We start from the raw sequence: 18,308 nt of genomic DNA, 5'->3' as shown, positions 1-18,308 counted from the left end.
CCTCCCTGAATCCATTTTAGACCCTCTATGACTTTGTCAAAAATGACCTGGCAAATTATCAAGATAAATTCATCAAACATCTACCATTGATCTATGTATATGTAGATTTTTTTAATAAAAGGAAATTGCAAGTCTTTCATATATTTCAAATATAAAATGTTTAACTTCTTTTTATTTCTCATGAAAAATTAACAATAAAAATGAATCCAAGCCAGATTTATTAAAAATTTCTATAGGTAATGATCTTAAATTTATTGTGGTGTTATATAATTTTAATTTTTCTTTTTCATGAATATATTTAGTATGTGACTTATAAATTGAGATATACTTTTACATACATCTGATGGAACCAACCTAACTCTTCACTTCATAGTTACATGTTCAAGCCTTAAGTTGATTCATGCCTTGTTTCTTCCTTCAAATTACTTTTTCCTACTCCTTCATTTTTCAATTTTGTCTTAAAATTCTTGATGGTTTCTTTTTTAGTTAATTATATTTCTAAGCTAATATTCATTAATTTTTCTGACCTTTAATTTGTAAGCTTTTTAATGTTCTTTCTTGGAATTTTTGCTATCTTTCCCATACCTCTTAACATCTTCAAACCCCTTTTGTTCCCTCTATTTTTTATTTATTTTTTTAGTTTTTGCAAGGCAAAGGGATTAAATGGCTTGCCCAAGGTCACACAGCTAGGTAATTATTAAGTGTCTGAGGCCAGATTTGAACTCGGGTACTCCTGACTCCAGGGCTGGTGCTCTATCCATTGCACCACCTAGCCGCCCTTTCCTCTGTCTATTTCAAAACTGATTTCTAGCTCACAAAAAAGTTGTTTAATTAACACTATCTGGCATTTCTTCTATTTTGGATCTTTATGAATGCTACAATGCTACTTCAAACAAATTTTTCAAAAATCTGACCTTTGAAGGATTATTGATTCTCCCCCCCCTCCCGTTTCCAAATTCATCTCACTATTTAATATTGGCTTCTGTTTTGCAAATTTAAGATTCTTGAGGACAGCCACCAAATATCTGCTGGAATATGAAGTTGTGCCTCATATATAACAAGTAATTCATCTTATAAATATTTGTTGATTTGGTTTGAATTCTGGAAATTTTGTTTTGTTATTTGAAGGCACCCAAAAATTGGAATAGAATTTTTTCCTAGAAAAATTGCTTAAATGGCACCATATCAAGTTAAAGCTTCACCTGGTCATAGCAAATGTTAAGTTTGCAATTTAGAAAGATGTTGCTGACCTGAAAGATGAAAAGGCAGTTTCAGTAATCATGGAATTTTCCAACTAGATTATCTAGGTATTTACAGTGAACATACCCAGAAATTAAGGTTTTGGTACATAGTGTTTTAAAACTGTGCATCAATTTATTCTAACCAAATCCATTGAGAAAAATCACAAATTTTGAGTTAATAATAAAAGCTGGATTTTTGATGTTTGTGTTTCCTTTTTTCTTAGTATGTTATTATTAGTCATGTTGTTTATGAAGCAAAAATGTTTTCAGAGTCTTCAGAAGAAAATTTTGTCCTATTACCTTCCTTTGGGCTTTAAATTCTCTAGCATTTTATACTTAGTAGAATTTTTAGACATAATCATACAATAAATCTGAAGTAGCTATGGAAAACTTTAGAGTATTGACTGAGTAGTGTTCAGGTATGAAATCAACTTAGTAAAAATGAACCTTCAAATAACCACACCTATGAAAAATCAGCCTTCTTTATATTTTTAAAAGTCTATATCTCATTCTTGGGGGAAAAACAACCCAGTAAACTCAGTATTCTTTACTTTCTGTATAGTGTGCGTGCACACACACACACACACACACACACACACACACACACACACTGGCCAGGTTAAGCATCTACCTTTAAGACTTGCAGATGAATATATCTAATAATTTCTTAGGTTTTTAGAGAAACTGGCATCCAATAGGAATGAGAAAGGCACAGAGAACCAAGTGCAAAGCCTTCTCAAAATGATTCTCCAAGTTTTGTCTTAAGGAATGTTGTCCCAAACCCTTAAAAGTTAATTTTTGTATCTTAAGAAAATTAGATAATTAATAAGATTATTATTACTGTATGGTATTATTTTAATTTCTTATTGATGATAACCAATTTCTTGTGATTCCTTCATATGTCTGGTTCATTTGTGTTGAGTTCGCTTCATATTTTTGTCAGAATTTTGTTTTATCAATAGCTGACTTTGCAAATGATATATATATACATATATATATTCTAACCATGGTCATTTAACCAAGAACCACACTGCATTCTAGGATGAAAGCACAGAACACATCATCCAACAAAAACTATAGAGACATTTTTAGGTTGGTGAAAAGAATTGTCAAGGATCGTATAAGAATCAAATGGAATTGACTAAGAAAACATTAGAATTCAGAGACCCTGACATGCAAGAATACCATCAGGACCACTGTGTGGGTAAGTCTAGATTTTACCATTTACTGAAAAAGATGACACCTGTGGCAGCTTAGTGTTTCCAAAGGTGTTAACGCATTAGCTAGAAATGCCTTAACTGTTGACTCAGAAATGAAGACTTTATAGGCAAATGCTTTTTTTCAAATAATTGTGATAGTATTAAAAGGCATAGAGATCTTTAACCTTTTTTTTAAAAGACCAATCTTCTGTCACTTCCTTAAATTGTCATCAATTACCTCTCTAAATTCTCCTTTTGCTTTCTGTGAAAAATTTTCAATCCCTCATTTTCTAAGGTTGGGGACTAATGTACAATATTGCAAATGATTGGGTTTTACCTGGTTTAGTCCATGGTTCCTCCATGGTCTTGGGAAAATTCATTTCTTAGTGAATATAGAAGAATTTTCACTAGAACTGAATATCTTTTTCATAATTTTATTTATTTATTTATTTTAGTTTTTTACGAGGCAATGGGGTTAAGTGGCTTGCCCAAGGCCACACAACTAGGTAATTATTAAGTGCCTGAAGCTGGATTTGAACTCAGGTACTCCTGACTGCAGGGCCAGTGCTCTATCCACTGTGCCACCTAGCTGCCCCATCTTTTTTTTTTTAGGTTTTTGCAAGGCAAATAGGGTTAAGTGGCTTGCCCAAGGCCACACAGCTAGGTGGCTAAGTATCTGAGGTCGGATTTGAACTCAGGTACTCCTGACTCCAGGACCAGTGCTCTACACAGCTCCACCTAGCCACCCCTATAATTTTAAATAAAGTGTATTGTTATTTTGATTGGTGGAATAAATATGTAATCAAGTCTAGGCCCTAGATTGTTAACCTAGTCTGCCTTCCATCCAATATATCCTGTTTCCAGTTCGCATGAAGTTGTTTTATTGTTAGAATTAAAGCGTACTTCTAGTCATATCATTCTTGTTCATGAAGCATCTATTGTTCTCCATTGCCATTAGGATAAAATATAAACTTTTAATATTTAAAGTTCTTTACAAACTTACTTCAACTTTTTTTCTAGTAATGTGAGTACACTCTCAGGAATCCTCCCACTTGCACCAAAGTGGCCTAATGCTATCTATACCCAGCATATCTCTCATTTCTATGCCTGCCTAGACTGTCCTCTGTGCTTTAAAGTGTTCTCCATCCTCACCTCTTCTTTTTTTGAACCTTTTTCCAGGGCTTATCTTAATTGCCATTTTTAAGATTCTTTTCTTGATTCCCCCATTAATTACTCCCCCTTAATTATTGAATCCCATATTTACTTAGCTGATCAATGCCCATTACATGTACTTATCTGTAAACATACTTTATCTCCTAAAAGCAATGTAAACTCTTTGGGACTCTTTTGTATTTGTATCCTCCATTGCCTGGCAAATAGTATGCATTTAATAATTGTTGAAAGAGTTATTTTTGTACATGCTATTAAGATGAACCTTTTGAATAAGAAACATAGGCCCACTTTTACAGAGACATTACTTAATTTCTTTTCTTTTTGTTTTTTTTGCAAGTCATTGGGGTTAAGGTTACACAGCTAGATAATTATTAAGTGTCTGAGGCTGGATTTGAACTCAAATCCTGACTCCAGGGCCAGTGCTGTATCCACTGTGCCACCTAGCTATCCCCATTAGTTAATTCCTTAGTTGTTATTATTTAGCTAAATTAATTCTTAAGGGAATGTTCCCTTGGAGTTTGATTTTTTAGTCATTCATCCATGAGTAATTTAAACATATTCTAAGAATACTAATAAAGCAAAATTTTCTGAGGGAATGAAAGTATTCATTTAGAGACTAGATCTCTATCAAAAGATTGAAGAAGGCATTTCTGTATTGGTGGGAATGCTGTACTAGATGAACTTTTAAAGGCTTTTCCAAATTTAGGTGTTTGATTGAAACTTAGAAATGTTTATTAAACTTTCATCTGCTATATTTGCAAGGCACCAGTGTAAAATAAAAAAAAAATAAAATGAAAATCCATACTCTCATAGATCTTATATTCTGCTGGGGAATACATCATTTACAAAGATAATTAAATGTATCTTAATTTTAGTTGGGAGAGGGTACTAGGAAATGACACTCTGAGCTAAGCTTTGAAGGAAGCTAAGGATTCTAGAACACCAGTTTAAAGAGCAAAAACCTTAAAGCTTTTGTATTGGAGGTAATACATAAGAATGTACTCCTAAAGGACAGGGTTTTCAGAGAGGAAAAATGCTGTGTTTTCATTCAGAACCCTTGGGTTCATTCATTTTTTTTTAAATATTAGTCCCCTTGAGGAAGGAGAAATAATGGCCTGGGGATTAATAGATAACTATAGCAACAACTTGGGTCTGTTGATAGAGATATGTCACATGAATAGTAAAAGAAGGAAGGTGGCTAAGTTTTTTGTAAATATTGGTCCCCTTGAGGAAAGAGAAGTAATGGCCTGGAGATTAATAGATAACTATAGCAATGACTTGGGCCTGTTGATAGAGACATATCACATGAATAGTAAAAAGAAGGAAGGTGGCTAAGTGATAGCAAAGGGAAGGTTAAGAAGCACCAGCAAGGGTCATACATCTTTCTCCTCCTGGCCTGATGTGGTAGAAAAGGTCCTCTCAGGATTGGAAAGTGTCATTAGAGATTTCGTATCTTCTGGGAGAAGCCAAATATTTTTCTGTCCTAGCAGATAGGAAATGTATCCTTTAAAATGAAGGGAAGTCAAGGATAGAATAGGACTTTAGATCGACACAAGCAGAATAGAATCTTGGCCAGGGTAGGAGTGAAGTAGATGGAAATGAAAACTTGAAGTAATAGTAGGAGAGGGTAGTTTTTGCCTAGGCAAATGGGAACTTTTGATCCTGGAAAATCACTTTAACTCATTGAGTTAATATCTTCAAATGAGGAAATTGAATAGATGACCTCTGATGTTCTTACCCCCAAATCTATCATCCTGTGGTTTTAAGAGTTCTGCAATAAGGACAATGGTTTTAATTTTCTTCACTTTCTGTTAACAGAATTAAAAGGAGTTCTGGCCAGTAAAATCCTTGTGAGCAGTTCCCTAGAGTCCTGACTGAACTCATATTCAGATTCTAGGGCCTTGGTCTTTTATACAATATGTGAAGATATTCTTTGTGTAAAGCATTTTCTTGGCTTCTGACCAGTCCTAGTGCCTGAGGCCTACTTCTGTCCTAGGTCCTGGAAGGAACCTGATATTTAACTGCCTTGTGACTATACAAGGTTGAGGCATCTTTATTTTGTTTATTTGGTTTAGTGAAGCAGAGAAAATTAGTTAGTGACTTCCAAATCCAATCAAAGGTCAGTAGGTGAAAAAGAATGACCATGTACACCATTTTTTTTTGTGTGTGTGATGATACAGGGCAGAGTAAATGTAGTCTCAGTAAAGTCTAGAAGAAGCATGCTTTCCGTTCCTATGAGGTCTGATTAATTACCTCTTCCTTTCCCAATTTTAGATCATAATTGAGAAATAGGAGATGGAATCCTTGGTGTTAGAAGAGAATCCCACTTTCTTTGGCACTCACTTGTAGTGGCATTGTTGTGACACAGGATAGAGAAGGCAAGTGAGTAGATGAGAGCAGTAGATTCTAGGACAGAGATCAGCAAACCCAGTTTCTGGTAGAACTGGCACAGGATCCTTGATAGTAGTTGAGGCCTCCACATGCCTGTGAATTTTTTGCTAATGAAGGATTGTAGTCCCCCCCCCCCCCAATAGGTTCCAAAGAGAAGTGATCTTCAAATATTGGCCCTGATTGAGTGTGAGGCATGTCAGCTCTGACATCTGGTAGGGGCCACTGGCATCTGGGTTATTCTACCTATGAGGTGTGTTCTCCTGCGAAGTTGATAATCAAAATCTCTATGAAATAATAAAGTTACAGGATAAACCTACCAAAAAGGAGTGCTCTTCCAGAAAATGTTAAAAGTTAATTTATAAAGTCTTGAGCTTCATTTGCATTTACTCCTCCATTCATTTTGTATGAAGACAAACTGACAGATCTTATGAAGCTAGAAGAACTTGAAATATGGATTTTGTCTGTTTTCTTAGTAACAGTTAAGTTCTAAGAGGCTTATCAGTCTAGACTAATAAATGATGATCTTTGAGATCTAAATTCATGAACAACCTATATTATTATGGAAGGATTTCTGTGTCTTAGAGCACCCACCTCTAGTCCTTTAGACCACATAAGCCTGCTCTGTGTCTAGCAATAGAGGGACTTCCGTGGGAAATTTAAAAAGTTGGTATTTTCTGGGTCCATCTGGTATGTGCATCAGCTTCCTTCTGTGTTGGGAAGTAGTGAGAGAAAGGAAATTAAAAACATGAAAATTAATGTTTCTTAGAGGGCCTACAACACTGGAGGCATTTGGATTTGGTCCATTGGGTAGAATGGAAGAATAGTAGAATGGAACCACTCTTGAATAGTGGAGTGACATAAAGAAGTTTTCGAAGTAGACCAATCTGTTAGCATAGGACGAAAACTTGAAGATGTTTATGAGGTAAACTACACTTAGTTTGCTTTTGTATCAGACTAGTTAAGGTCCAAGAATGGGCCAAAGAAAGAGGAAGGAAGAAGGAAACCTATAATTTCTAGGGCCTAGAGATCCAGGAAGGTTCTGATCTCTTTTTCTCCATGAAACAAAACCAAAAAATTTTGTCTAAACTGTTGGTTGTGCTTGAGTATATTTATGCAGTTATCTGCTACCTTCTGCCATGATGATAGTAGAGTGGCTAAGTATCTCATAATTTTTAGATTATGTACCAATTTTAATTTAACTGATTGTACTCTAAATGTGTAATTCTTTTCCAGTGGTCACTGAATATTACTACTTAACCATATCCATATTGACATTCTCTCTACAAGTGAAACCAGAAGATAGAAGTTACAGATAAAAATGGAAAGATAGTGCTCAGTGTCTCCTTGAAAAATAAAGGAGTTGAAGTTGTGCTCAGATGCAAAAGAAACATCATTTCATGGGAAACTTGGAGAAGAAAAGAGAAAAGCACAAAAAATATAGCTTATGTGTCAATATCTGTTGTAGAGGATGAAGAAGTAAAGACATTATTTAAAAACTTAATAACATTTTTCACATTGACATACATCAATACTTGTTGACTTCAGTGCAAAAGTTGGTACAAGTGAGGAAAGTAATAAATATGGAAAAAGATGCAGTTTGGAATCAAGACATGAAAGAAGCCAAAAGACTGTAGATTATTCATGTCTGTATATCATGAATACTTCCTTCGAGAAGAGAGTTGGAAGATGTTGGATATAACAAATGCCAAAAAATGCCATACAAAATGAAATTAATTTTAATAAGTAGTCACCTATCATTTAAGTATCTATTAAGTATCATGCATTGAATTAAGTGCAGGCAGGATGCAGAATATGTCTTAATACCATTGTGAGATTTACTTAAGAATCAGTTGTGTATGTGGTAGGCACATCAGTGAGTGATCAGAAAGGGCTTAAAATAACCAATACCAAATTAGAAGAAAGAATAAAAATGAGAAGACATATAGTATTTTAGTTCTAACTTTTTTAGCAAGCTTTTGAGTCCCTCCATAATGAAAAGATAAAAGTCAATATATATATTGACCTTAACTCTTAAAAAATGTCTTATAGAGAAATAAAGCTGATATAAAAGAGTTGATCCACAGTGAAGTTGAGAATATCAAAACTGCCTTAGCTAGGCAAAACTTAGAAATGTGGCAGCTGAAGGCCACATGCTTATTTGTAACACACTAAGATTAAGGATTGGAAGATTATAATTAATAGTCAAAAATAGTCAGAATTAGGTGAGGGGAAAACAAAATTATAACAGAATTTAGTATGAGATCTGTTTATGATGTCCTGCAAAAATATGTAGATGAAATAACAAGGATGATGAGAATGGATTCCAGTGCTTCTAATCCTGCTATCCTATATTAGGAACTCTCAAGTAGTATTTTAGAAGAGAAAAATCAGGAAGTGTGATATAATTTGACTAAATCATTAGGGAAGAAATCTACACTGGCAATAACAAAATTAAACACTTAGAAATTGATTATTCAGGGAATTCCAAAAAAAGGAAAACCTCCAAAACAATAGAAAAACTCCTAGAAAACAGCATCTAGGAAAATTTAGCAATTCCCATGTGTCAAACTTTTTATTTCTATAGCTTCTTTATAATAATTGTCTCTAATCAAGAGTTTTCTTTATAAAAATATGAGAAGAGGGGCAGCTTGGTGGCATAGTGGATAGAGTACCCTAGAGTCTAAAGGACTTGAGTTCAAATATGACCTCAGACACTTAATAATTGCCTCACTGTGTGACCTTGGCAAGTCACTTAACCCATTTCCTTAAATAAATAAAATTTAACAAATGAGAAGAGGACACTCATAGGCGATTTTATACTGTAGGCCACATCTAACAACTGTCACACATTTGACTGGGAGGCAAAGAATATATGATGCTGTTATATATATTGTTGATTACCTCAAATCATTTGATTTGTTAGAAGAAAAAAATGAAAGCTGTCCTGAAGCAAGATATTCATGAATATTATGAGATTATACTTGATTCATATATCATGAAAAAATAACGAGGATGTTTATTTTAGAATATGATGGGAAGACTTGTGCAGATGTTGAGTAAAGTACCAGGAAAATGTTATTTGTAGTGACTACAACAATGAAAATTGAGGAATCAAAAAAAAAGCAACTGAAAACTATAATTATAAGAACCAAGCTTGTTACTGCAGAAAAGTTGAGAAAAAATGTATCTTTCTATCTTTTATTCATGAGTAGGAGAATTGCAAAATTAATTCATTGTCAGATACGTTTTGGTTGTTTGAACTATTTTTTTCTCTTTTTAAATCATTGTTATAGGAATGGCTGAGTAGTAAAGGGGAGCAAGACATATTAGAAATGAATGTGATCTAAAAACAAAAGAATAACCTTTTTTTATTTCAGAAGAAGTAAAAAGAAAACGATTCACCACCTGTACAAGAAAAATGAAGTCATTGAAGACTGCCTAGTCTTTATATTGCTTAGATTATGACATATAGTTGGTCAGGTAACTAATTGAATTTATACATGTTTATTGAACAGATACCACAGATGAGCAATGAGATAGGCGAGATCCAGAAAGAGGAAGTTCGACTGGACTAAATTAGAGAAATTATTTTACTGATCCTAAGTACCCATTAGCCCTCCTTTTTAATGTCAGTATTCTTCCAACAATTCAATAGGTCTTTGAATTTTAGAATGTCAGGATCTGAAAAGAACCACAATTTCAGGTGACCCAAAAGATAATGAATATTTGATGAATAATTAGGCAGCAGTGTCTTACTAAGGACGACTTTTACAGATGTAATTGTTAGACATAATTAAGAATAGGTCTGACTATGAAAGACTGACCACGTAGCAAGAAATAAAGTGTAACATGGATAGCTAAATGTTTTACTGGCTCCCACAAAATAATAAAAGAACCAAAGTATACCTTCTAGCATGTTCAAAATCAATGTATAGAAGTCACACAAGATGAAAAGATATGGGGTAGATTATAACTTCTACCAGTAGAGTCAGTCCCTAATGAGATCTGTTGAATTCAGCAGTTCAGCAGATTATTGTTAAGCATCATGATGGGCAATGGGTTACAAAGGAAAAAAAAAAATATGATCTCCAGGAACTTACAGTAGAATTTAAGTTTAAAATATCTTGTGAACATAGAGCTAATCAGAAGCGCGACAAGGATTTTTTGGCATGTGCTACTATCAACAGTGAGAGTAAGCTTCTTATATACTAAGCTATCCTTTAGACTTACAGTTTGAGAAACAAAGGTATATATATATATATATATTTTTTTTTTTCTCTATGGCATTATACAAAACAATAAGCCTTAGAAGCTTTAGTAGCTACGAAAGGGAAGAAAAGCACTATTACAGGAGACAATCACAGAAAAGGTAGTGGGAATTTCAACATTATAGTTACAGGAAGATATGTAGGCCCTCAGTTTCCACATTATATAGATATGAAATAAAACGGGGATAAAGCTAATGCCTGGAGAAAGGAAATCATACTTTGTTCTCTTTCTCTTTTACTTATAAATGTATATGCCATCTCCAGTATCTACTAATGAATACAAATCAGACAACTAGACATAAGGAAGGAAAACAAAAATAAAAAGATAATCCATTCTTCAATTCTTATATGTGATCCTGGAAAGTAATGATGAAGAAAAGTTTCTGCTAATTGTATTGCATAAGGACATTGAAATAGGCCAGGAAACTGGTAGAATTAATACTAGATTATCCTATAGTTCCAGGCTAGTCATCCAATACAAATGACTATCTTTAAAGACAAAACAGCTATTTATTTTGACTTTTGGAGAATTGCAAAAACTAAAAAAATGAACAAGTCTCCTTGGAAATTATATATTAAAACCTCAACAGATATTAAAAACTTCAATTTATAACATTATGGTGGTTACAGGAGAAAAATGAAATAGTCTCCACCCTTAGGGAGATTACTTTCTACTAGACAGATAAGATAAAGAGAACATTGTAGTGATTACAATACAGCATCTGTAATCAGAAAGTCAAATTTCAAAGCTTACCTTTTGTCATCTATTACCTATGTAATTTTAAGTAGCACACCTAAATTTCTTTGACTTGTTCTTGTTCTCTCTAAATAGAAGGCTTTGACCACCTAATCTCTAAGGTCTTTGAATTTTAGAATATCAGGATCTGAAAAGAACCACAATTTCAGGTGACCCAAAGGATAATGAATATTTGGTGAATAATTAGGCAGCAATGTCTTACTAAGGATGACTTTTACAGATGTAATTGTTAGACAAAATGAAGAATAGGTCTGACTTTGAAAGAAAGACTGACCATGTAGCAAGAAATAAATGATTTAAATCAAAAGACAGGTAAAAATTAGGTAAAAAGGAAAACAGGGAATGCTAACAATATGAGGGAATTGAAGGAGGCTTTTTGGAGGATGTAACAACTGAGCCCAGAAGAGGATTGACAAGTCTAAGAAATAAAAGTCTAAGAAATAAAAGGGAGAACTTGGTAGTTGATTAAGGATTGATTAAGGAAAATCAGAGTTCAGCTCTGGCTTCAGACTTTTGGTAATCCTGAGTCACCTTAACCTTACTTTCCTCCACTGTTTAGTGGGTGTAATAACACCTCTTTCCCTCCCAAGTTCATTGTGAGGATCAAATCAGAAAAAAGGACTTAGCACACTGCCTGATCCTAATAGTTGCTTTACAGATAATGGATATTCTTCAAAGGAAAAGGTTCATACCAAATTTGGGCTATAACTTAAAAAGGAGCAGATAGAAAATAGTATATGAAGTTTAGTCCTGGAAAGTTAGATTGGAATCAAGCTTAGAGGTTTTAAATGTCAGATTGAGGAGTTTATTTACTGGGGTATTGTGTCCTGGAGGATTTAGTTGCTACTAAAGATTTCTTTTTGAGCAGGAGGATCTGTCTCTTAGGAAAATTATTTTGATATATGTCAAGCTAGATCAGAGACGGGGAAAACAGAAGTAGGCAAATCAAATGGGACACTTGGAATAATTTTAGGGAAGATGTGGAGCTGGGCTTGTGATAAAAGGTGATTACATGGATCAAAAAAGAAATAAATATAAGAAATGGTTAAGATAGGTTTGATAGGGTAATTGATTGGACATGGAGGCAATGAGTGAAAAGAGTCAAAGATCTGGCATTTCAAACCTGCTAAGATGGTGATATCTTCAACTGAAGTAAGGAAGTTTGGAGGCTTGTTGGTTTAGATGGGGGACTCAATGAGTTCCACTTTCTCTCTTCCATGCTGTTATCTGGGGAAAAGCCTATCCAGCTCAAATGCTGTATCTTATATAAAACCTTTCTGACTTCCTCAGCCACATGTGAGCCTTTTTTCCTCTGGACTAGAAAATTGATATGACTATTAAGTAATAGTTACTATTCTTGTATGGCTAATTAACTGACTTTGAAGAGAACAGACTAGGCTATATCTTTGGGATCTTGTATAATCTTGTGTTTTTTTCTCAATACATAGTAATAGTTTAATCTGATTAAATTACTTGAAGTAAGGTATAGTGTCAAGTACTAAACTATAGCACAGTGTTTACATTAGACATGTTGTTTGAATATTAATGTCTTAGATTAAAGGTATAACAGTTTTTAAACTGCTCAACTCTTTTTTTTTTTAAAGATATTGGGTTTTTGTTTTTTAAATTTGGATCTGTGATTTCTTTGGGTAGGAAACTCCCAATATGGAAACTTACTTTATCAATACAGATCAGAAATTCCTTTATGATTTATATAGTTTTAAAGATTTGTCTGTGACACGGTGAAGTTAAGTGACTCATCCATGATTTCATAACAGTGTGTGACCAGAGGTAGGACTTGAACCTAGATCTTTCACTCTAAGCCTGGTCCTTCATTCTTTATGCCATACTACCTATCAGAGCTCTTAACTTCTCAGAACTGATGGAGACACAAATGGATGCAGTGATGATTCTTTATGCCCAACAGCCTACATATATACAAATCTTCTAAAATGGCATTTAATTTTATCATTGTGTTTTGACTTAACAAGTATATGTATATGTATATTTACTGCAAAGAACAGTAGTCTTCAGACCCAAGTTTCAAATTGTTATATTATTGTCAAGTATAAAAATAATCTTCAAATACTTACTGCAATTTTGACATTATTTGTTACAACAGGATTGACCTTGTAAGGTCAAAATCTTTTGACTTTGTTGCTGTATTTATGAGGTCAAGAATATAATTAAAAAGAACACAATTACTTTTTTCTTGCATTATATTTTTGTCATTTTTTTTGCTTCATATGTATTACAAAAGCAAACCTGTTGGGTTTCTAAAAAAGATCTTGTAAACAATCAGCAGCTCTTTGGAATTGTCTGTGGTAGAGCTCCAAAACGAATCTGGAGACATGATAACCCCAATTGGAATCAATTCCTGGCAGCAGGAATTCTCGCCCTAAGAGTGAAATCTGACATAACCAAGCCCTAGACCAAAAAGTTCAATTTAAAAAGAGACCCGAACTGGTGAGCTTTATGTTTTTTAGCTAGATTGAGTCTGCTCTGAGTTCTAAAGAGCTTGGCAGTTGGAGATAAAGTCCAACTGGAGTTAAAATAATCTCAGCCAAGACTGAAATGAACAAAAAAGGAAAAACTAATGTGTGTTTTTCTTAGGGAAGACATGGCTGGGGCCATGATTAAGTGAAAGGCTGTTGGCTTTCTAAAAAGAGTTATTTTAAAAAAATTGATGAAGTCTGTGCTTCTCATGAGGAAGAGATAGTGCCACAGCAAGACTACAACAAAGCACACAGCAAAGATGTACATGACAGAAGACAGTGAAGACAATACATCTGGCAAAGACAAGGGAGCATTGTTTCATGATGATAATGACTAATAGAGACAAAGGAGAGCAGCATGATGACATCACCAGAAGACAAAGGGCTGCCCTACTGCATTGGAGGTGTGAGTTGTCCTTAGATTCAACCTCTTTACACGTGTATCCCTCTGAATGTACTTTTTAGGCCCTACATGTTCAATATGTGTGTTCCCTATATGCTTCTATTCGTCCCATTAATGCTTTGTGTACTTGATGGAAAATGTGCCCATTTCCCTATGGGAAAATATTTTATCACTGCTTTCTTTTGTTTTATTAAATGTCCTTGTTTTGAACCACTTGTGTTTTCTGACTGACTTAACAGTAGGCATATCAGAAGAGCTTAGTAAGCCTTGGTTTTAGTGGATTTAGACACATAGAGTATCTTGAACCTGGACTCCTTTTTCAAGTCACCTTGCCTTATTGAATGGGTATCAGCAAACTTTTCTAGTCTGGCTATCATATAACCTCAGAAAAACTATATAAAGTTTTAATTCTTTAAAATATTTTCATTTTAGGCTCACTTCAAATGCATATAAAATATCTGACTCAAGACAGCAAGCAATCATAGAAGAGTTATCAACAAATCCATAAGTTGAAGAATAAGAATATAAGTTCAAAATTAGAATATTTAAGAATATTTAGTTATAAAATGTTTTTTAATGCATTGAAGACATCCAATTTAGTGTCAAAACATAAAGTTTAGTTACATGGTATCTGCTGCCCTAATGGATAAGTGTTAACTGTTCACTAATAGGAAATCTCATAGGTTGGTAGAATTTGTTAATTTGTGAGGACATTAGCTAAGAAAAATTGACAACCTGAAAAAAAAAAGCAGACATCATTAAAGATCACTGAAACATTTTAGTCTGGTGATTCAATTTAACAAAAATAGTAAAAATTTAATTAATAGAATAATTTGCTTATAATGATTTCATATATTGATCATGGATAAGGCAAGTTTTTTTTTTTATTAAGACCATTTGCAAAAGGGTTGCCATGGCACCATTCTTCACTCAATGAATTGAAAGATATCCTTTTTTCATTTAATCGACTCAGGATTCCTTTCTGGTCACAGCACCCATCAGATGAAATGTTATGATTAGGAATCCCTCATTCCTCTACCCTAAGGCATCATCTACAATATTCTGAACATGATTTTCTGCCTGTGATTGTATATTTGATATGAAAGCTTGTGTTTGCATATATAAACTATGCTTTCCTATGCCTGATACATTAGGATGAAATGTTACCTGTTATGATTCATACACCGACATCCAATATATAAATTGCTTCTGAGACTAAAGTGTCTGGAAAAACTAGTCTTAGGTACCATTACCATCTGTCGCAGATAGTAGCATTTCAGAGGGGGAATGACCTTCTATATACCTCTCCAACTGTAAATCTGTGGCTCTCTGATGATAAATATTCCTTACTACTCACTCGGTAGAAATTATATTCTAGGTGATTGCATATTTGCAAAACTGATTTAGGAAATAAACATTCCATTTTATTATTGAAAAAATGCTGTTTCCTATGTTTTGGGCATACTCTCTCAAACATTTTAGTAATTAAAATTTAAGAATTTTTTAAATTAAATTAATTCAATTAAAATTAATTAAAATTAAGAGTTTTTTTCCTGTTAAAGACTGAAATGTTCAAACTGACAAAGTCTCTGCATTTCTTAGCTCCCACATCTCTCAACCCAAGTAATTTTGAAGTTCAAATTTATTTCTTGAATAAATAAAGATTTGACAGTTAAGATTAAGAAAATGTCCAAAATTTAGGTTATAGTTTGACTAATAGTTTACTTCATCAAACAGAAAAAGTCACTTAATAGACACTGCTAAAAAGAAATAGAGAACTTGAAATACAATATCCAAAAAACCGAATTATTTAGGTTTACAGTCAAGAATAATTTACCCAGCAAAACTGGATATTCTTAGAGGGGAGAATATAATAAGAGTATTTCTCATGGAAAGACTTCATAGAAACATTGAGGGGCAAACCCAGGAGTCAAGAGAAATAGAAAAAGGGAAGGGGCAGAGCCAAGATGGCCACAAGAGCGGATCTTGTCTTGGGCCCTCTCTCATAAAACTTCTAGCCTAAGGACTCTAAATTTTCAAGAGACAGAACCCACAGTGGGACCCAATGAGGCAGTTTTCCTACTCAAGGTAACCTGGTAAAGAGCAGAAAGGCTCTGCTCTCCGGGGTCAGAGGGGCAGCCAGCCAGAGGGGTGGCCCACCAGAGCCAAAGAACTTCAGCCTCCTGGGGGCGGCCCCAGGGCACTGGGAGCCGCAGCTCACAGCAGGGGGTGCAGTTTCCTGACCTATACCCTGGGGAACACCAGGCACAAATTGGGGGGAACAGTGGGGGAACCTCTGCCAGAGGGAGCACATGAAGTCCAGCCCTCAGGGCACATAGCGAGCCGTAGTCCTGATCCAGGAAAAAGAAGCAGGCGGAGACGGTAAGCAGGAACCCCCAAGGCATGAGCCCATTGAACCTAGGGAGGGGAGTGAAGAGAGAGAGACTACAGAGCTCTGTCCTCTGCCCCTGGAACAGGACTCTGGGGCTCTGACCACATTCAGATCCTGATCACAGCCTAGGCCCCCTCATAGAACAGCAGGGACCCCCCCCCCCCACCTCAGCCCCGTGGCAGAGGGGGGCGCATAAGGTCATTCACAGACCAGGAGGGAGGACAGAGCCTCACACACTGAGACCCTTGTGGGAGTGTCCCAAAAGCTCAGGAAGCACCCCCAAAACAGGCTAAGGCTGGGAAAATGAGCAAGCAGAGAAACAAGAGGAACACCATTGACAAATATTTTGCCTGTGAGCCCAAGAAGGATCAAAACACTCAGTCTGAAGATGAGGAAGCACAAGCTCCTGTATCTAAAGACTCCAAGAAAAACAGAAATTGGGCTCAGGCTATGACAGAGCTCAAAAAAGACTTTGAAAATCAAATGAGGGAGTTAGAAGAAAAACTGGGAGAAGAAATGAGAGAGATGCAGGAAAAACATGAAAATGAAGTCAGCAGCCTAATCAAGGAAATCCAAAAAAATGCTGAAGAAAATAGCATGCTAAAAACCAGCTTTGGTCAAATGGATAAAACAGTTCAAAAAGTTATTGAGGAGAAGAATGCTTTAAAAAGCAGAATTGGCCAGTTGGAAAGAGATAAGAAAGCTCTCTGAGGAAAACAAATCCTTCAGACAAAGAAAAGATAGAAAAAGGTCAAAGGACTTAAGTATAATTTCTTGCTTTCTATTATGGGGAAATGGTGCATGTGTCTTGTCTAAGTACTCATTAAAGGAGTAATCTAATTAGAAGGCCAAGAAGTGGTTCTGTTGTGTCTCACTGATTTAAAAAAAAAAGAATGGAATAATAGAATAAAGAAATGTAATAGACTAAAGAAAAATATACTAGGGAAGAAAGTGGAAGATTAGGAGCAATTAACCATTGAAGTACATGTGAGCAAATCTGTAATCCCAGGAAGGATTGTGGAGTGAGTGATACTTGAATCACATTCTTTATCTGAATTGAGTAAACAAAAATACACAGAGTTGGGGACAAAATTTTAATTTTACTCAACAGAAAAAGATACATATATTAATCTGTCTCACAGAGTTTACAACCTAATGGAAAAATCACTTAGATATATATATGTATATACACATGAGTTTGGGGGTTTGTTTTTTTGGAAGAAGAGTGGGGTTAAGTGACTTGTTCAAGGTCACACAGTAAATATCAAGTGTCTGAGACAGGATTTGAAAGTCAGGTCCTGACTTAAGGGCTGTTGCTCTATCCACCTAGCTGTACCCCCCCCCCCCCATCATACATAGTTTGAAAGAAATTTTTAATTTAATTTAATGCTTTTCTCTGTGTTCAATTCAACTTAATATGTGCTAAACTCTGTGCTATATGCTGGAAATTAAAAAGGTCAGAATGAAACAGTGCTTGCCCTAAAAGTACTTACTTTCTAGTGGGGATAATCAACCTGTGCAATGATGAGTAAGTAAATAGTGGCAATTTTAATGAATTAGTTTAATCTTGTAGCTCTTGTAGAATATACATATTCTCACACTTTAACTAAGAGGAAAAATAATTAAGCTGCCCAAAGCCTAATAATTCTATCTGGTTTGGACCAGACCCACCTATCCAGGTTGGTGGATTTCATCAGTAACTAAACTTTGCAAGATTACTTGTCTGTGAAAGTGGTTTCCAAAGAGGGAGCTCTCTGGGGAACTGTGACATCAAGGAGTTGGAGGGAGGGACAGGGTTCATTCTGGAGAGGAAACCTGAGAAGTCCCTACCACAGCCAAGGAAGGAGGCAGGGCACAAATTAATGCAGGACTCTTTGGAGGTGCAGTAAATTGGAAGGAGAACACTTTAAATCCTTTATCTGGGATCCATAGGAAGGCAAGTCTGGTGGCAGCAGCTGAAATAATTCCAGCTCCAATAATGCCATGAGG

General features: G+C 35.0%; 1 protein-coding gene across 2 annotated transcripts in view; it reads left to right on the top strand.

Moving 5' to 3' along the window:
• The window catches only part of ZDBF2 (zinc finger DBF-type containing 2), an 86,190-nt gene extending 68,647 nt beyond the window's left edge, over nt 1-17,543 (top strand). Inside the window, exons 8-9 of one of the 2 annotated variants that reach the window (XR_012469436.1) lie at nt 2,283-2,445; nt 7,238-15,405. Coding sequence is in view for 1 of the 2 variants with exons in the window: in XM_074191536.1 (XP_074047637.1) it covers nt 2,283-2,321 (39 nt within the window). In the remaining variant the exon portion in view is untranslated. Of the gene's footprint in view, nt 1-2,282 lie in introns of both variants that reach the window. The other variant, XM_074191536.1, reaches the window with a different exon arrangement.
• The last annotated feature ends 765 nt before the right edge of the window (nt 17,544-18,308 follow it).

This window comes from Macrotis lagotis, chromosome 6, assembly GCF_037893015.1.
Source record: "Macrotis lagotis isolate mMagLag1 chromosome 6, bilby.v1.9.chrom.fasta, whole genome shotgun sequence".
NCBI lineage: Eukaryota > Metazoa > Chordata > Mammalia > Peramelemorphia > Peramelidae > Macrotis > Macrotis lagotis.
The sequence above is the reverse complement of the archived record's forward strand: the minus strand, read 5'-3'. Positions and strand labels throughout refer to the sequence as shown.